Source organism: Plecotus auritus (assembly GCF_963455305.1).
Source record: "Plecotus auritus genome assembly, contig: SCAFFOLD_54, whole genome shotgun sequence".
NCBI classification, from domain to species: Eukaryota; Metazoa; Chordata; class Mammalia; order Chiroptera; family Vespertilionidae; genus Plecotus; species Plecotus auritus.
Window position 1 is genome coordinate 1 of NW_027664284.1, and position 21,077 is coordinate 21,077.

Below are 21,077 nucleotides of genomic sequence, written 5' to 3' on the forward strand. Positions count from 1 at the left end.
TAATGTGTTGGCCCATGGACTAAAGGTCCCAGGTTCGATTCTGGTCAAGGGCACACCTGTCTCGATTACAGGCTTGATCTCCAGCCCTGGTCATGGCACATGCAGGAGGCAACCAATCCATGTGTCTCTCTCACATTGATGCTTCTCTCCTTCTCTGTTTCTCCCCCTTGCTTCAACTTTCTCAAAAATCAGTGGAAAAATAACCTCCAGTGCAGGTTAACAAAACAAACAAAGGAGCCTCCTAGTCTAGCCGCAGTGCCCGAGAAGACCAAGCCCAGGCAGCAATAGCCAAGTGACAGGGTCTCCCACTTAGCGCCTCAGAGCATGCCCACCCAGGGCAGCAGCCAGCACAGCCCAAGGACAGCCCTGAGGTAGAGACCTCAGCCCTGGATATGCTCACCAAGAAGCTACTGCCCAGTGGGTGCATCACTAAGACCGAAGCTCTCATCATCCCCTCCACCAAGGCCAAGGGGAAGCATCCCAGCCACCATGACTGGGGCAGGTACCTGAAGGAGCGGCAGACGGCACAGCCACAGAACAAGCAGGTCAACAGCCTACCAGGGTCCTCAAACTTTTTAAACAGGGGGCCAGTTCACTGTCCCTCAGACCATTGGAGGGCCGGACTATAGTTTAAAAAAAACAACTATGAACAAATTCCTATGCTCACTGCAGGCCTGGGACGAGTCGGCTGCTAAGCAGGACAGGCAGCGGCACCCGGTGGGGCGGATAAATGTCCTCGGCGGGCCGCATGTGGCCAGCGGGCCGTAGTTTGAGTGGGCCCTAGACAATGAGTGCTGCCCGGACACAGGGAGTCAGCTGCAGATCCCCAGGAAGACCACGTACAACCAGCTGAACCACATCCTCATCTCCGATGACCAGCTGCCGGAGAACATCATCCTCGTCAACACCTCCAACTGGCAGGGCCAGTTCCCCTCGGACACCCTGCAAGGGCACACGCTGCCTTGCTGTGCACCTGCTCCATGGCTGACGTCCAGGCAGCCTTCAGCTCCATCATCTGGCAGATACAGAGATACTGTCACTATAATTCCCAGCCCCCGAAGCCGGTGAAGATCCTGGTGGCAGGGGCACCACTACTTCAGCGCTGTGCTGCGCATCTTCCTGGAGCTGCTGTCCTACAAGATGCTCGACTGGCTGGGATACATGTACTTCCAGGTCATCCCGCTGGTTTCCCACCCCGTGGCCAGGCACCTGGGATCCATGCATTACCTCTACAACAGCTTCTTCCAGGACCTGGCCTGGCGGGACCTGTTCCACAAGCTGGAGGCCCAGAGTGCCATGCAGGACACACTGGACATCGTGACGAGAATCACACAGTACATCACGGAGACAACTGTGCCTACCAGCTGCCCGTTGAGGAAGCCGTGCTCTCCTACAAGCAGAAGAGCCCCCACGAGGAGTCCTTATGGTTCATTCCCTTCGGGGAGGGGGTGAAAGTTGGGATAGTGCAACAGTCCTCAGACACGTCAGGAGACTCAGATAATGGGCCCCCTTGGGCTGCAGCATGCTTTCGTTCATCCCTCTCTCCATACCTCTGGTTGCCAATGAGGCCTTGTCACCCCCCTCTGCTCCCTGTCAGTGACTGGGGCTTGTCCACCTCCAGCCAGGGCGATGGCACGAAGCTGATGGAGCGGCAGGTGGATTACTGGACTGCAGCCCAGCCCACAGACAGGAAGAGAGACTCGAAGAAGAAAGACCTGCCTGCCCCCAACAACACCCTCAAGTGCACCTTCCACTCTTTCCAGGTCAGCAGGCTGCACAGCAGGGGAGAGGCTGCAGCAACACCCACCATGTGCATGACAGGGCTCACCAAGGAGAAGAAAAAGAAGGTGCTGTTTTTGCCTAAGAAAACCAAGGACAAGGTTGTGGACTCCAAAAGCTAGTGCCTGGAGGGCATAAGCCGCCTGGTCTGCAGGGCCAGCACCAGCAGAACATGCTGCGGGTCCTCATCAAGGGTGTGGTGTGGAATGACGTGAAGTTCTTCCAGCTGGCAGCCCAGGGTCCTCCTACGTCCAGCACTTCCCCATCTGCAACTCCAGACACTCCGACTCCACCTTCCAGCCCTGCATGTGGCCTGCTGACGCCAAACACAGGAGGGCCCAGCTGCTTTTCTGTGGATGTTTCAGTTTAGTACAGAGACTGACCCTGGAAACACAAAGAGAAACCTTCTTAAGTGCGAATGTGCTCACAACCCAGAAACTAATGTGGTGTCCCCAGTGGGAGCCCCCAACTGCTCTGCTGATTACCCAGAACTCTCTGGTGGTGGGAGGTCAGGCGGGCAGTGCTGAGCTTGAGACTCATGGGAGGTGAGCTTGGCCTCAGGACCCCTAACACTCCCAGTGAGAAGGGCTCTCACCTTCTCCACGTGCCCTTCCTGGAAGCCAGGACTCTGCCCCCACAGAACTCAGAACTGGTGGTCAGATGTCAAGGGCTGGCCTCCCAATGGGGGCGTCCTGAGCAGAACACGGAGGCCAGTCAGCCCAGCCCTGGGCCCCAGCTGCCAACCACCCAGTGGCCCTAGCACCACCCACTCGTGGTTCCCTAAAAAAATACCTCTATGGTGCAGACCTCCAGGAACACCGACTAGACAAACTGGTGGAATACCAGCTGCCCGCCTTCCTGAGCAGGGACTCCACTTCCGCCTTCATTTTTCTGTGTTATTACAGAACATTTGTACCACCCAACAGGTGGGGGACCATCTATTTACCAGGTGAGCACCCTGCCCCTCCACAGCACAGTGGTCTTTTGGCCACCTGCTTGCTGTGAGCCTTCAGGTTACTTCGTGTCTCTGAGTGCTTGTGCCTCTAAACACGGGGTGAGCCTAGGATCAAGCTCACAGGTTTATTGTAGAGACTCAGTGGGGTCCTCCCTGGAAAGTGCTGTCTGGGTGCCTGGAAAGTGGAGAGGTCTGCTGTACGGGCTGTGGTTGAGCTCATTGGCCATTTTCTCTTCCTCGTGACAAAGCCTCTGCCTCATTTGTGATTCTCCACGAGGTCTTGGGCTAAGCTCTTTTCTCCTGAGATACAGAGATTAGAGATTCTATGAGGCGTCCATGTCCTGGGTGAAGCCAGAACCAAAAATCCCAGGAGTGAGCAATGGGGCCCCATGCTAAGTTTATTCTTGACTAAAAGAATACAGAAAAAGTGTGAAAATTCTAAAATACTAGTTAGTGTCAGCACTGTGTAGTGGATGAGGGACAGCATGTTAAAGAGCGTGTCTTGCTGAGGAAAATATAGACATGTGTAAGAAACCACAGGGATACATTTAACTGAATGTGTTTTAACTTAAGGGAAAGCATCCTGTCTTGCAAAATAGAATGCGTTAATTTTTAACCTCCTTTAAGAAATAGGACCTATTAAATGAGAAGCAATAAGTGATTTTCTAAAAATCAGAAGAAAATTTGACAAATGGAAGTTATTGTTTGCTTTGTTATACATAGACTAACAGATTATACCCAGTCTTTTAAACAGAATAAATCATTACCATGTGCTATGCCACATAGGAAGTCTCAATGAATTCCAAAGAAGAAATATATATTTCTTCTCCATTGACATATTCATGAACCATAATGCATAATGCATGATGCATATGTGTTCTCTAACATAATGCATTAAGGTAAGAAGTTAATAATAAAGGATAACTTTAAAATTCCCAAATATCTGGACAGTGAAGAAGGTATAACTGAAGCTGAAGTGAAGTATATTCTACATAAACCCTGAGTTCAAAGGAAATCATGATTGAGATTATGGAATATTCACAACTAAAAAACAATAAAGAAAAGCTGCCAATCAAAGCAGCCATAGAAAAGTGTTTTAGTTTAAAATAGACTTCTAAGGGAAGAATTACAGCTGTGAAGAGAGATCTAAGTGTCCAAATAGTAAATTAGAGAGAGCAACAGAGTGACCTTGAAGAAACAAGGAAGGGGGAAAACATAATGGCAGAAATCAGTAAAACAAAGAATTTCAAAACAGCCCTCAACAAACTGGAAAACTGCTTCTCTAGAAATATTGGTAAAATAAACAGATTTCTAGCCAGACTTGACCAAGAAACGGAGAAAAGCGCTGTGCACATAGTTCCAACAGGTTAGGTGAAATGACCGATTCCTGGAAAGTAACAAACTATACAACCTTCCTCAGAATAAAGTTATGCCCTAACTAGTCTATTAAAGGGACTGAATTTGTAGTTAAAGCATTCTAATGAGGGGCTTCCAGGCCCAGGTGGTTTCATTGGAGAATTAAACGGAATAAATGAACAGACACTTCACTGAAGAGGCTATAACATGTCGCTTGCGCACTTGAAAAGTTCAACATCATAAGCCATTAGGAAAAGGTTAATTAAACCACAAGGAGACTAACTAAAATAAACGACTGTGATAACACTCCATGCTGGTGAGGATGTGGAGAAACTCACTCATTCAGGGCTGGTGGGAATGTAGACCATTACAGCCACTGGGGAAAGCAGTTTGGTTGTTTCTTATAAAACTAAACATGCAACTACTGCACAACCCAGCTATTGCACTCCTGGGCACTTATCCCAGAGAAATGGAAACTTTCATCCACTCAAAAACCTGAGCACAAATGCCTATAGGAGCTCCATCTTAAAACTTGCAAGCTTTCTCTGAAATCCCTTTTTGGGATTAATATCTAGAGTTTTTAAGAAATGTCTGTCACATAAAAAATGGGTAGAGTATATGAAAAGGGAATTTCATAAAGGGAAACCCAAAACGTTAACAAGATATGAAGAGACGTTAAATTGCACTTGTAGTCAGAGAAGTAATGAGGCGCTCTTTACACCAATCTGCATGACGATTAGAATGTGATGATGCCAAGTGTTGGTGAGTCTATGGGACAAATGGAAACATCGTGGACTGATGGGACTGTAAACTAGTACAGGCACCCAGGAGGCCCATCTATAAGTACTTAGCAAAATTAAAATTAAATATGCTCTTAGATATTTGAATATTCACATATATAATTATGCTAAGTCCAAATAACATGAAGAATCACAGTAGGGCAGTGGTCGGCAAACTCATTAGTCAACAGAGCCAAATATCAACAGTACAACGATTGAAATTTCTTTTGAGAGCCAAATTTTTTAAACTTAAACTTCTTCTAACGCCACTTCTTCAAAATAGATTCACCCAGGCCGAAAACCGACTTCTGCGCATGGGCCATGAAGTTTCAATTGCACTGTACGTGCACACCCGCACGTGGCATTTTGTGGAAGAGCCACACTCAAGGCCAAAGACCCGCATGTGGCTCGCGAGCCGCGGTTTGCTGACCACTGCTGTAGGAGAACCTATAACATAGGCCTCTCATTCTCAAGCTTGAACTGATCACTTTTTGAATAACATTTCCTCGGCTGGGACACAGGGGAAAAGCAGGGCTTCTGTGTCAAAATATAGCCCCCCAGAGTCTAAGAGCATGAACCTGGTTCTTCTGATCAGCATCACTGGGTGGGAATGGACCACTGGAAATATTTGATAGAATACATAGCAAAGAGACAGCTGGATAAGTGGGTTTCCAAACCTTATCCTATCAATTCCCTCTCAAAAACATTAGCCTTTTTATGAGTATTTTTCCACTGACATAAACATCCTTCCGCGATGTTAATCATATTGTATATGAACAGCATGGCTAACAAACTCATGTGTCATGATGAAACGTGGCAAGGTGTTGTGATGGAGCCTAAAAAAGGAAAATGAATCATCTGTGTACTTGTTTCTGTTGTTATTTGCAAGTAAAATGATAATGCAGGAAAAACAAAAAGTATCACTGTAGGTGTACATATAGCCACATAAATATTTTTTATAATTTTAAAGTGTGAATATTATGGATTAAATGTAAAAGAATAAAATATATGTAGAATAAATTATGATCACCTGTGTTACTACTGAATCTTAAAATGCTGCCATTGCCTGTGTGTCTTTAAACAGAACATTAGGGTGACAGTTGGGAGACAGTTGAACTCCTGATTCCATTCCAGTTTTTCCTTCCTCAGAGCTAGTTACTATCATCCACTTTGTGCTTGTCCTTAAGTTGGTTTCTATAATTTTACACGAAAGTTGTGTAGACACAAGTTATATTTAGTGTTGGTTTTCCACTCAAACCATGCTTTATGAGATTTGTCCACTTTGCTACACATGCTCCAGTCCACTACTTTTACCGCTTTACTAGGTATTTACTATGATTACTTTATTCTCTTGTTGAAGGACATTTAGGTTATCTCTAGTTTTCCACCATCATAAACAATGCTAAAATTGACTTCTTGTATCCTTCTTCATGGGCACGTGAATGAAGGTTCTCTAGAGTATGTTGCTAAGAATGAACTTCTAGCAGGAAGGCCATGTATGCCTTAGTTTTTACTAGTGGGTGCAACTTCACTGGCTGGTTCAGCCATCCCCGCCTCCCAGCTGCTTGGATGTTGGCTGCTCATGGCTCCTGACAGCCCTTTCCCTGTCCAGAGGGGGTAGGTGCTCCCCCTCTACTGCCCTGGGATGTAGGCTCAGCCAGAGGCCAGTAATGACTGGCACTGGGTAGACAAGCCTGGCTCCTTACCTCCAATGGGACTCATTCAATGGGTACCATTCCTGTCCCAGATTTCCTCTTAAGACCAGGCTGAACGTAACGTGCTGAGTCCACATCTCTGCTCACCTCCCTCCATCTTCTCCTTCTGCGGTCACTCCTTCACTAAACTCTGTCCCAGTTCCCAGGAGTCACTGCTTCCAGGGAACCTGGCGCAAGATGACTAATATTGCCAAGGTCTCTCCAAAAGGGCTGCACCAGTGTCCACAGTTAGGAGAGGCTTGAAGGCTGAGAAAGAGGAAGCCCTTCCAAGAGATGAGGTGGGGGAGGGGGAGAAGGCAAAGGCTCTGAGATGAAAGAGCTTTGTGAATTCCACAAACTGAGTGAAAGCCAGTATGGCTGAAGTGTGGGGAGCAGAAGAAGGAGAAGGACACTGGTTGAGGTTGGAGATGTATGTAGGAGCCAACAAGTAGACCTCATAGGCTAGTTTCCTTTATTTTTAATTATAATGGGAAGTTCTTTAAATGCTTTCAGCAAGAAATTGATAGGGTTTGATTTAGAGTAAGAAAATTCGTCTGTGTATAGAGAGAATGGTTTGGAAAAAGATAAAAGAAGCAGGGATTTGAGTATCCACACACAAGCAGAGTGGATCATAAAAATTATAGTGTTAGCTCAGAAAGTAAGAAACACTATGGGGTTTATAGCACAACACTGTGTGTATATAAAACACACAAGCATACAAAGACATGAATTATTCAAGTGCAATACCTATTTTTAAGTGGCTACCTTTGTGGAGGGAGAAGGGAATGGAGATTCGATGTAATAAAAGACAATAATATTAAGAAGATATCTTGCAAGGAATGGTGGTGACGAGGTGTCATGAATTGAGGCATATGATTTACGGAGACCTGAACCAAGAAAACAAAAATCAAAACAGCAACCACCCTCCTCCCTACCCATTATTTTCCTTCGCCCTGTGGAGACCCATGTCTGGGATGGGGAACAGGTTTTCTGAGAAACTTTCCAAATAATCCAACTTTTACCCACTAAGTGGGTTAACCTGGATGGCAGAGACCTTCCTAGTGATTAATGCAGCATCTGAGTCAAGGAACCTGGAGGAAGGAGGAGGCAGAACCTCCCTGGAGCCGCATTAGTGAGGGCACAGATGGTTGCACTGAGGCAGTCTCATGCCTGACCTGGTGGGTGCTCCTGATGCTCCTTCTCACCCTAGTTCCTCCTTTCCCTGGGGGCTCCATGGAGCCCGGTCTTATCTCTGGGAACAGAGATAATCCAGTTAACACGTCCTGTTATTTCGCCTTTGCACAAGTTTCTGACCTGGTCCCAGGAGATCTGGGGACCAAACTTCTACCATGTCTGGTAGCCTGTGCCTAGGTGCCCAGGGCAGCAGTAGACACCCATTAGGTATCAATAAATGGCTGTGGATCAAAGTGATCCCTTGAATCTTTGACTGGGGGCAAGGACCCTGAGACTTCCCTTGACATTTTTCTTCAAGTGCCCAGAGAAGCACATGGCATGCTCTGCAAATGCATTTGTCAGTTGGCATTCAAAGAGTTTGCTGAGTTGGTGCCTTTGTTTTGCTGTCTGGCCCTGAGAGACAAAATCCCAGTGGATAGAATAGAGTGGATGCTGGCTTTACCAAATGGCATGCTGCTCTGAGGCACTCCAGAGCGACACTCTGGCAATATGTATAAAAATGAAGTGTGCTTCCCTTTGAATGTACCTAGAAATATATCCAAAAATAATGTACAAAGACATTTACTGATTCATTGTCTATAGTAGGAAAAACAGGAAAAAAGCTAAATATTATCATCACAATATTGATTAAAAATATATCTGATGCAATCATAAAATGTAATAGCATGCATCCATTAAAAATGATGAAAATATTTACAGAGTATGTTCACCAGCACATTGAGTGAATAAAAATAATTTAGTAAGAAAACAAAATTGGAAGAATTTTCACGAAAATGTAAACAGGATCTGGAGTGATTTTTTCTTCCTTTACATTTTATACTTAAGGATATTAAAGAAAATTTAACAAAATCCAAATATTAGAAAATAAACATATGTGAATGCAAATTCAATATGGAAGTTAATGCAACAGATATCGTAATAAGAAGTAAGTTTGGCACACACAAAAAACCAGCTGTGGACCAACTTATTAATAAATATGACTGCAAAAGCCTAAATAAAACATTAGCATATCTACTTCATTAGGTTATACTGGAACACAAGTATGGTTTAATATTAGGAGAGCTTCTAAAAGCCCTGCCTCTATGCTCTACCCCTATGTTCACTGCAGCATTATTTGCAATAGCCGAGATATGGAAGTAATCTAGGTGTCCATCAACAGATGAATGGATGAAGATGATGTGGTGCATATGTACAACAGAATATTACTGGATCATAAAGAAGAAGGAAATCTTACCATTTGCAACAACATGGGTGGGTCTAGAGCAGGGGTGGGCAAACTTTTTGACTCGAGGGCCCCAATGGGTTCTTAAACTGGACCGGAGGGCTGGAACAAAAGCATGGACGGAGTGTTTGTGTGAACAAATATAAATTCAAAATAAACATCATTACATAAAAGGGTACGGTCTTTTTTTTATTTCAATAGTTTTATTCATTTCAAACATTTTAACAAGAAGAATGTAAACACTAATTATTATAATTTGAAACTTCAAAAAATGGAGGAATCATAGCACAATAACATACCTTATATTGAAGATGGCAAAGGCAAAATAAAATTGCCTAACAAAGGAAAGGTACAAAAGCCTTTCAAATGAAACTTAAATATAATAAAATAATTTAAAACTAAAACAAATAGAAAAGAACAAAATGTGTAAACAGTAAATTAAACATTTTCTTTAGTGCAACTTCCAAATTATGCCTGGGACATAGATGTAGATGGCAATGTAGACTGGGTTGAAAGGTTTTTGGTCTTTAAAACATCAACTTCAGTGGGAACAGTGTTGTTGGTCTCCTTTTTAGCTAATGCTCTGATACTGTGCTCTCCAGGGGCGTGTCTCCCTACATCACCACCATAACATGTCTACTCATTCCCAGGGTGATGTTGGGGGAGGCGTCCGCGGGCATTACAAGGAGCCTCTGGAAGATTGAGAGGTTGTTCCTTCTACTGAATGGGCGGATATAAATCTGCCCACTCAGAAGAAGGAGCTGTGGCCGTGTTTCCCAACGTTGCCATGTTAACACTGCTGCTGGTGAAGGAGCAGAGGGGAGAGCAAGAGAACCCTCCGCTCTTTCGGCTCCATGGGCCCGATAGAACAGCCGAATGGGCCAGATCCGGCCCACGGGCCGTAGTTTGCCCACAGCTGGTCTAGAGAGTATTATACTAAGCGAACTAACTCAGGCAGCAAAAGACAATTACCATAGAATTTTATTTATATGTGGACTCTGAAAACAAAACAAAACACAGACTCATTAAAAAAAAAAAGAGAGAGAAAAAGGAATAGTTACCAGAAGGGACAGTGTGGGGGATGGGTGAAAGGGAAAGGGAAATATAGTCAATAATATTGTGATAAGTTTGCATGGTGACAGATTGATTATAAGAATTGGTGAGGTGATAAAATGGTCCAATTACTATATCATACACCTGAAACAATATTTATACTAATAAAAGGGTAATATGCTAATCAAACCGGGAGACCTTCTGGACATCCTCCCGGCCAAAGCCATGGTGGCAGGGTCAAGGCAGAGTTGTTTAGGGGTGATCAGGCCAGGAGGGGAGGGCAGTTGGGGGCGCGCAGGCTGGCAGGGAGGACTAGCTGGGGGCAAGCAGGACAGCAGGGGGGGACAGTTGGAGGTGAGAAGGCTGGCAGGGGGGCACAGTTGGGGGTGATCAGGCCGGCAGGGAGGGGGCAGTTGGAGGCGAGCAGGTCAGCAGGCAGAATGGTTAGGGGCAATCAGGCAGGCAGGCAGGTGAGCGGTTAGGAGCCAGCAGTCCCGGATTGTGAGAGGGATGTCTGACTGCCGGTTTAGGCTTGATCCCGCAGTCGAACATCTCCTGAGGGGTCCCAGATTGGAGAGGGTGCAGGCCAGGCTGAGGGACACAACCCTCCGCCCCCCCCCGTGCACAAATTTTGTGCACCAGGCCACTAGTAACCATATAAGATTGTATATCAACTATACTTAAATTAAAAATAAAAAATAAATTTCTCAGATGCTGTAGGATTTTTAGAAAATTAAACCTAGGAATAAATATTCTAAAATTTAAAAATGTATCTTAATAAAAGTTAATAAAAAGTGATAGGCACTGAAAAAGCGTCTGATCAAAAATGCAACAGCCATATCTGATTATTAAAGTACTATTGTCAAATACAAACGGAAAGATAGTTGCTAAATGTCTTTCACTTGAAACCCTCTAAAAGGCCTCATTGCACTTGGAATAAATTTTACAGCCTGAACAAGACTCTGCAGGCTCTGCACCCCTTTGGCCTGCACAACTTCCTGTCTCACACTCTCCTCTTTACTCCAGCCACACTGGCCCTATTTCATTCCTTCAACCCAGTGAGCTCTTCTCCACCTCAGGCCTTGGCACACACACCTCTCTGTCTGCAAGGCTCTTTGTTCAGGACTTCATAGGACTGACTTTTTTCTCCTTTACATCTCACCCAAAAAAGACATCAACATGTGGAAAGTGTTCTCTATCTCTATATCATGGAATTAAATAGAGTCTATTTATATTCTCTCATTTTTTATTTTTAAAATTTTCATTTCACCTGCATTAGATTTTCAAAAGGAAAAAGGCACAGGAAAATGTATCAATTTAAAATACATTTAAATGTTTTCTGTAAGATCTGAAATATTGATCTAAAGTTTTCCCCTCAATCCCCCAATTGTTTTGCCTCAGTGGATCAGCCTGTGGACTGAAGGGTCCCAGGTTCGATTCCAGTCAAGGGCATGTACCTTGGTTGCGGGAACATCCCCAGTGCGGGGTGTGCAGGAGGCAGCTGATCGATGTTTCTAACTCTCTATCCCTCTCCCTTCCTCTCTGTAAAAATCAATAAAATATACTTAAAAAATAAATAAAGTTTTCCCCTCAATATCTGAGCAGCTATCACAGTGCTATTTATTGCCAAAGGGCCTCCATAATGATCTACTCAGTCCTATCTGTGCTCAGCCCTGTTCCTGATGTCGCTGCCCAGCTCCCGTGGCCTGCTCACTCCAGCACCCATTCCGCACTGCTTGAGAATCCTGTCTATTTGACAGAGCAAGTCCCCTTATATTCTTTTCAACTGTTTGCTGCTTTGTTTGCATATTTATTTTCAGATAAGGTTTAGAATACTTTTTGTTTCCCCAAAATCCTGTTATGATTTTTACTTCAAATAAGTAAATTTTAGACTAATTCAGGAGAATATGTGCCTTTGCGATATTTTATCTTTCTATCCAGAAATTAGTAAGTCCGTGCATTTATGATTAAATGGAGAAATAGAGCATTGGAAGGTCCTGGGCAATTCCTGTTAACATCTTACTGCTTTAGATTATTTTGTCGATGTCACACTTTGTATTTCCACCTGATGATTGTTTACATACATATCCTATATAATAAAGAGCTAATAGGCTAATTCGAGCGAACAGCCGAATGACTGTCCGGACGACATTCCTGATGAAGCCGGTGCTGTGAGTAGCTGCGAGGGCCAAGCCCCTTGCACGAATTTTGTGCATCAGGCCTCTATTGTATTTATAATAGTAATGGGCAATATATATTGAGTGCCCACCACATGCCAATCTTTATGTTAAGCACTTTATTACTCAATTTTATTCTTGCAACTCATCTTTCACGTGAAAAAAAACAAGCCTTAATGAACTCAGCTAACATGCCTGAGGTTTCAATGCAAGTGGCAGTGCCATTCTTCTCACTAAAAATATTTTTAGTTAATTCTCACTCAAGGATAAGTTTCCCTTGGTTTTTAGAGAGATTGGGAGGGAGGGAGAAAGACAGAGAAAGAGAAACATTGATGTGAGAAAGAGAGACATTGATTGGCTGCCTACTTCGCTTGCCCAGACCAGGGCTAAGGATCTAGCCTGCAACTGAGTATGTACCCTTAACTGGAATCAAACCCAAGACCCTTCAGTCCACTGGCTCCCAACTATTACAGAGCGAACAGCTCTGTCTCTTTCTCTCACTCGCTGGCTGCTCTAATTTAGTTGAGAACATCCAGAATTTTCTTCTGGTCACAAGTATAAAGAATCTTATTAAACTCACTGAAGTCACATGTCCACATACAACCATCATCACTGTGGTCTGACCAAAGAAATGTGCTGATACCTCCACTCTGGGGCCCTGACCCACACACCCAGAACCAGCTGGATGTGGAAATTGGCAGCTATTAGAAAGGGGGAATTGGAAGTCATGTCCACCACAGGCCATTGTCAAATAAAACATTGACTTCTGGTTTCCACTCTGACATATAAGAGCTTGGAAGTCCTTACTGTTATCCTTACAAGAAGAGAAAAGATGAACAATCCAAAAGAAAGGAACTCTTTTTAGATCCATCAGATCATTGAAGTCACATGGCTATCAAATTAACCTTTGCTGCTGCAAACCACTGAGATTCAGGGCTCTGTTAACACAATACAACCTAGCACTAGCTCTTGTGTGTGTGTGCGCACAGACAGAAGAAAAGCAGACACCAAGGAGGTGACAATAGGAAGAAAAAGAGTTTGGAGGCACATTTGCCTGTGACATTCCTCCTCCTACTTGATAGCTACTCCCCCTCATGAGCCTGAACATCGCTAAGAAGCACATGCTGCAATAACCCATTGTGCAGGCAGGGGAGAGACAGGCCCTGACAGGTACAGTGACTTATCCAGGATCAAGAAGAGGTAAAAATGAGGGGTTGAGTCTTAGCCCAGGTCTGTCTCCACAAATCTGGGACCTTGGCTATAGCCAGATCTTCTAGGGGCTGTGGAGAGGGGTGTGTTGGTGTCACTGTGTACACTGTTGGTATTCCATGGAGAAGGTGGGTGAGCAGTCAGCAGCCCACAGGACTATCTATAGCTGTTATTAGGTGAGGGGTGTTGGGGGGGTGGCAATCCCAGGAAGTGAGGTCACTTCCTAATAGAACTTGGAACCCCCGTAACCAGGCACCCACTTTCTAGCAACTGCCCAACCGCCACTCACTTGGCAAGAGACGGTTGACAGTTCAAGATGTTCTCTTGTTGTGTTCCCAGTTATCAGGGCTCTGGTTCCCGGAGACCCTGCAGTGAGAGTTGTTCCAGACTCTGTAGACGGTTCAACACTCGTGCCCGACACCTCTGGCCGTTTTCAAGAAGATCCCGTCAAGTAAGAGAAGGTGGCCTGGGTCAGATCCATTCACACCAGGCCAGCCTCCTCTGTGGGCCATCCCTGTGCAGCCCACATGCCTTCCCTTCATGTGGTGGGAAGAGGGACCTGAAGGGAGACCCCTGGGGCAGGAACAGTTTTTGGGGCAGCGGATCACCTAGAGCAGTGGTTCTCAATCTTTCTAATGCCGCGACCCTTTAATACAGTTCCTCATGTTGTGGTGACCCCAACCATAAAATTATTTTTTTTGCTACTTCATAACTGTAATTTTGCTACTGTTATGAATCGCAATGTAAATATCTGTGTTTTCCGATGGTCTTAGGCGACCCTGCTAGTGGTTCTCAACCTGTGGGTTGCGACCCACAGGTTGAGAACCGCTGCTTTAGAGCCTAAGACCATCAAAAAACACAGGTATTTACATTACGATTCATTAACAGTAGCAAAATTACAGTTATGAAGTAGCAACGAACATAATTTTATGGTTGGTGGTCACCACAAAGGAGGAACTGTATTAAAGGGTCGCGGCATTAGAAAGGTTGAGAACCACTGACCTAGAGGTCCTGCTGTGATCACACCCCAGCGTAGGGCAGGGCAGGTAGTTGGAGATGGGCTTCTAGAGGGGTCTCTATCTGTGCCAATGGGAGTCCTAGTCCTCAGGCTGTCACGCCTTTTCCTCGCCAGTGGAGGTCTCAGCAGATCACAGTGTGTGTGTGTGTCTGGAGTGGAGGGTCACAGGGGTCACAGAACCAGCAAAACAGGGCTCTGAGGCTTTCCCCTGGTGACTGGGAACTGTCTTTACAGAGCTCCGCACAGGAGAACAGAGAGGAGCTGACAGATGGGGTCCTCAACTCCATGCCCCTGCAGGAGGCGCAGGTGCCCCATACCTCCTCCAGCGTGCAGCATGGCCGCAGGGTGAGTATAGGTGCCCAGTTGATCCAGACTCCAGAACCCCTGGGTGTCAATAGGACCTGAGTTCCAGAAGGCACCCTGCTACTCCCCTAAGATCCCTCCTAGTGTCCAGTTCCCAAAGGGATCTGGGTCCCTGTATCCTCCAGGTCAGGAGCTGGGGCCTCCCTGAGCTGCACATTGTACCAGGACGGGGACTGGTTATCACGGCGATTCATGTCTTCATTTCTGTGGGACCTGGACCTTATAACTTTCTGTTGCCATGACAACGGTGCCACCCTGAACAATCCACATGTCCTAATATCCAGACCCTCCACCCCACGAAAAGCCTCTGTGTCTCATCTTACATTGGGATGTTTTGTCAGAAATCACACGGTGACACTGTTAATACAGCATGTGCTGTCTGTCCTCTGCTAAGAAAATGACCTAAGATACTAATGTGTTTCATATTCCTTACCTCCAATTCTACTTTTCCTGCCAAGAACCTTTTCTCTTATCAATGTGAAAAACTTTCAAAGCTGTGAAAAAGTTTTGTGCCTTTATTTGATCCAAAGTGTCGACAATTGCCAGAGAGCAAAATCTCAATGGGTTGAGAGAACGCACGGGAGAATGACAATTTTGCACCTTATGTTATAAGTTACAAGCAAAGTGCATACATATGTGGGTCACATGAAATCCATGGGTGATAGATTAGACAGATAGGAGAAAGCAAAGTGTGGAAACTTCTGTGATTGGATCACCGGTACAATGATAGGCACATACTTCCATAGGTGGATGTAGGATAGCTTCAAGTCAACAATGAACTCAATAACAACGAAGGGATTTGTGATCTCTGCAGAGCACAGAGTGGTGCCTGTGCATGAGTTGTCCAAAATAAGGAAGATTCCTTTGATAATCCAAAGATATGTTATCATAGATGCAAAAAGGCAGTACATAGACTCTGTTAGGGTAAAGATTGACCTTTGTCAGGGAAGATGCCAGACTACGACATGACTACCCACCATGAGCTCCATTGAGTTAGTGTTTTAATTTCAGACCATCCTTTGTAATTACTTAAGGTCTCTGAGTTTGCAAGGACTCCACACAGGACTTCCCTGACGTATTCAGGTTAGCATGTGGCCCCTTTTTTCGTCCACACATTCTCCTTTTGTTCATAAATCAATACACATTATGCATTGATGATCAGTGTTAGTGTTTTGCCTTGCTGAACAATGGATCATTGGGGATGAGGCAAGACCTTAAATAAACTTAAATGGCTTTCAAGGTGTAATTTTTATTATTATTCAAAATAAAAGTAAGGTGAATGGGAGGCCATGAGATCCTCTATGTCCTTGTTACAAAATATTCTGGATCAATTTTAAATTTTGAGCTACCATGAGCAGGGTACTTTTGCTGCTTGTCTTAAGTTTTAGTATTTTGCATCGAGTATAATATTTCCATACCAAGAACAAAAGCAACAGTGTTAAAGCAGTAACACCATTTAGGAATAGAAAATATCTAGTGCTAGACTGAGGGGAATAAGCATCTCAGCCAACCAAAAAACCCTTTGCATGCATTATCATAATGGTTCATTAAGCTGAAGTATATGTTTTCCTCCTTCATCCACTGTCACTTGTACTTACGCTATGTTTGGCCAGATGAATTAAGACTCTCTATTCTTTCGTTATCATAACTGATCATCAGAATGTCATTGTCTAGTAGATGGGAAAAATTAGGAGGTATCCAAATTCAACTTTTCATGTGTAATAAGGGAGGGGCCTGGGGAGACAGATATTGTTTCCATTAGGAAACCATAAAGAGGGTAATAACAATATAAAGTCAGTTGATGTACATTTAATCAATAACAATTAGGAGACAGAATAACAAGGTTTGAGCAGCAGTAATTTGTGAGCATCCAGGCCTTGTTGACTTCTTGGGATAGCTGTCAGCCCCCATGGCCAGTGGTTTCTCACCTTTGAAAAGTCTTCAATCTCCATGGTGGATGGAGGCCAGTGTCAGAGACAGATGTCCATTTGTGGTAGGGCATCTGATAAGGTAACACCCTTTTTTCCACATTGGAGAGAGTCTTTAATTAATGTTTCAATAAATAAAAATCTCCTGGTTGTAAGTTTTGGTCTTTAAAGTCTTTGTCTCTTGGGAGTACTATGAAATGAATGTCACTCATTTCAGGCCTATAACCTTAGTGAGTCATTGATAGTAATATAGAATGTCTGCTTTTAGTTTCCCTTACATTTGGAAATCAAAATGATTTAAAAATCAGCAGTATTTTAAACAGAGTCATAACAACAATAATCATCTTCACTTCATTTAGTTCCATACCCATTTTTTTTTGTTTATCCTGATTATTTGCCAGTATTTTCATGAATTCAGTTATTCCTTAGAATTCTATACTTCTTCATTCAGTTCAAAGATGTGACCTGCTTAGAAACCTGTAATTTAGAGTAAGTCAGAGTCCTTTTCATGGATTTTTCTAAAGATGTAACATATTTGAAAATTCATTAGAATAAAACAATAACTACGAATGACAAAACAAAGTGGCATGGTTATAGTTTTGATTGTAATGCAATTGATAAAAAACTTTGCTTTTTTTGTAAACTATAACATTTCAAGGCAATAATTTTTGGAAAATAATAATTACTATAAAATGACAGAGAATAATATGAAAATATATAAGTATATGTATATATTTGGATTCAATACACAATTTCAATATAAAAAGAACAAACAATATGTAAGATTTTAAAACATTGTCCATGGCTTCTTGTATTGAGCATTGGGTATAATTTATAAACTTCCAATGTTTGAGCCACAAATAACCAGAGTCCCACTGCCAGATGTCCTCATAGGGAACCATCCCTCTTGGCTGGCCTGGTGTCGCTGACACCAAGACCCCTGTTACATCTGAGAGTTTCCAATTTGAACTTTTCTTTGAATCTTTCTATGTTCCTTCCTAGGACAGGTTGAAATCTTTAGAACATCCATTTTAATAAAAATATATGTACACAAATAGCACAGTTGTTTTCATTTTTTAATTTGGCAAAGCTTCTCAAGTAATTTCAAGCATATTAAGTAGGACTAATTCAGTTCAACAATGGCCCTTTAATAAGAAGAGGGAATATATCCTTGAGGTATTCCAGGGCCCATTGGAATTAACTCAAAGCCATCTTTTTTTTAAAAAATTATTTTTATTATTATTTTTTTACATATGTGTCCTTATTCCCCCATTACCTCCCACCCCCCACTCATGCCCCACCCGCCTGTTGTCTGCATCCATTGATTAGGCTCATATGCATGCACACAAGTCCCTTGGTTGATCTCTCTCCCTTATCCCACCGACCCCCTCCTTCCCTGAGGTTTGAGGTTCTGATCGACATTTCTCAGTCTCTGGATCTGTTCTTTTTCATCAGTCTATGCCGTTGATTATATTCCACAAATGAGTGAGATCATGTGACATTTATCTTTTTCTGCCTGGCTTATTTCACTTAGCATAATGCTCTCCATCTCCATCCATGTTGTTGCAAATGGTAGGAACTCCTTCTTTTTTACTGCAACGTAGTATTCCATTGTGTAGATGTACCACAGTTTTTTAATCCACTCATCTGCTGATGGGCATTTAGGCTGTTTCCAAATCTTAGCTATGGTGAATTGTGCTGCTATGAACATAGGGGTGCATATATCCTTTCTGATTCGTGTTTCTAGTTTCTTGGGATATATTCCTAGAAGTGGGATCACTAGGTCAAATGGGAGTTACATTTTTAGTTTTTTGAGGAAACTCCATACTGTTCTCCACAGTTGCTGCACCAGTCTGCATTCCACCAGCAGTGCAAAAGAGTTCCTTTTTCTCTGCATCCTTGCCAACACAGCCACCTTTTGTTTAAAAAGTCTTTTAAGCCCTAACCGGTTTCGATCAGTGGATAGATCATCGGCCTGTGGACTGAAGGGTCCCAGGTTAGATTCCGGTCAAGGGCATGTATCTTGGTTGCAGGTGCATCCCCAGTAGGAGGTGTGCAGGAGGCAGCTGATCGATGTTTCTCTCTCATTTATGTTTCTAGTTCTGTATCTCTCTCCCTTCCTCTCTGTAAATAATTAATAAAATATATATTTTTTAAAAAAGTCTCTTAAAATGGGAACTTTAGGAAGGTTGTCAAATATACATATGCAAAAGATTATACCTTGTACTTTTTGTAAATCTAAGTAAAGCAAACACAGGCTTATGGTAATAACTCTAAAGACATTAATCATACTTACAAACAGTTTTAATATTAAATATTTAGTCCAGACTACAGAATTCACCTTAATTTACATAAGTATTTAATCTTTTAGGTAAAAGATTATATCCTACTAATGACATCTGGAGGCTGAAAATTCACCACACATATCACATAGATGAAAACATATCACATAAAGGCTATACACATAATTTTTTTCAGAGAAAATACAAGAATATTTTATATAAAACTTTCACAAAAGTTTATAGCCTGTACCCTCTTTTACAAAGATTTCATGAAATTTCACAAACCTTCTTACCCATTCAGAAATCACTATCCTTAGAGAAAATTACATTTGTGCTTTTCCTTCAAATATGACTCCCCATACCTCAAGCCTTCTATTAGCACAACTATATAATTTCTTCCAACTTAACTGGAACTTTTAACTCTTAGGAGCCTTAATTTCCAGTGATTAGCACAAAAGTGAACAACCAGCATTCCTTAGATTGATGTTGATGAACATATTTTAGTCACACTCTCACGTTCAAGAAACACACCTTTGGGAGGAGAAACCAAGATGGCGGCATAGGTAAACACCTAAACTGCTGCCTCGCACAACAATTTCAAAACTACAACTAAAAGACAAAATGGACATCATCCAGAACCACAGCAAGGTTGGCTGGGTGAAAATTCTACAACTAGAAGGGTAGAGAAAAGCACACTGAGACTCAGAGGAACTGCTGGAGGCAGAGGTACTGAGACGCACGCGCGGAGAGGACTGGCAACTGAGTGTGCGGCTGGCTTTCTCAAGCAGGAGGGAGACAAAAGCTCCCAACTGCGCTGAACTCCAGTTCCGGGCAAGACTCTGGGGACCCAGACTCATAAGGGGTGAAACTGGACTGTCAGGAAAGAGAAAAGTATACTGAGACTCAGAGGAACTGTGGAAGGCAGGGGTACTGAGGCGCATGGGCGTGGTGAGGGCGGGCAACTGAATACGCGGCTGGCTTTTTCAATCCGGAGGGAGACAAAAGCTCCCAACTGCACTGAACTCCAGTTCCGGGAGAGACTCTGGGGACCCAGACTCATTCAGGGAGAAACTGGACTGTCTGGCAGCAGGTGGAACTTGAGGGCGGCTTTCCCTCAGAGGTGCTTGCAGCGATTACCATGGGACACTGAGACACAGGGGCCTATTAGGGCATGGCTAACGGGAAACTAATGCTGTCTGCTCTGCCCTGAGACTCTGCCCCATCCAAGCTGAGCACAGAGGCTTTTGCAAGTCTTGTCTCATAAGGGTGTCTCCAGCACAGAAATTCTCCCAGCGAAGACACAGCTGTTCCTCACAGCCATTTGGCCTGGAGGTCAATTCCTCCCAGTGATACCAATAACAATCAAGGCTTAAATACAGCAAGATTGTGCACACAGCCCACAAAGGGGTGCACCAAGAGTGTCCACCTCAGGTAACTGGGGAGGCTGAGCCCTGGCCCTATAGGACACCTAGCACACAAAGCCACTCTATCAACTCAGGGAAGCAGCCAAAATGCAGAGACAAAGAAACAGATCACAAATGAAAGAAATGGAGGAAAGCAAACGACTGGATATAGAGTTCAAAACTTAAAAGGTTTTTCAAGAATTTTCTAGAAAAGGCCAATAAATTTAGCAAGATCCTCGAGGATATGAAAAAGGACCAACTAGAAATTAAACATACACTGACTGAAATAAAAAATATTATACAGAGATCTAACAGCAGACTATTGGTTCGCAAGAATCAAGTCAAAGATTTGAAATACGAAGAAGCAAAAAACACTCAACCGGAAAAGCAAAAAGCAAAAAAAAATTTAAAAATATGAAGATAGTGTAAGGAGCCTCTAGGACAACTTCAAGTGTACCAACATCAGAATTATGGGGGTGCCAGAAGAAGAGAGAGAGCAAGATACTGAAAACCTATTTGAAGAAATAACGACCGAAAACTTCCCCCACCTGGTGAAAGAAATAGACTTACAAGTCCAGGAAGCACAGAGAACCCCAAACAAAAGGAATCCAAAGAGGACCACACCAAGACACATCACAATTAAAATGCCAAGGGCAAAAGACAAA

At 43.5% G+C, this 21,077-nt stretch overlaps 1 protein-coding gene across 1 annotated transcript in view; it reads left to right on the forward strand.

Moving 5' to 3' along the window:
* Nucleotides 1–489: 489 nt before the first annotated feature.
* Nucleotides 490–21,077, forward strand: part of LOC308240675 (phosphofurin acidic cluster sorting protein 2-like) — a gene marked incomplete at both ends in the record, with an annotated part of 31,320 nt that continues 10,732 nt past the window's right edge. Inside the window, 4 exons of the mRNA XM_080688753.1 lie at nucleotides 490–502; nucleotides 809–944; nucleotides 1,071–1,353; nucleotides 1,934–2,047. Coding sequence (XP_080544879.1) covers nucleotides 490–502; nucleotides 809–944; nucleotides 1,071–1,353; nucleotides 1,934–2,047 — 546 coding nt within the window. The remainder of the gene's footprint in view (nucleotides 503–808; nucleotides 945–1,070; nucleotides 1,354–1,933; nucleotides 2,048–21,077) is intronic.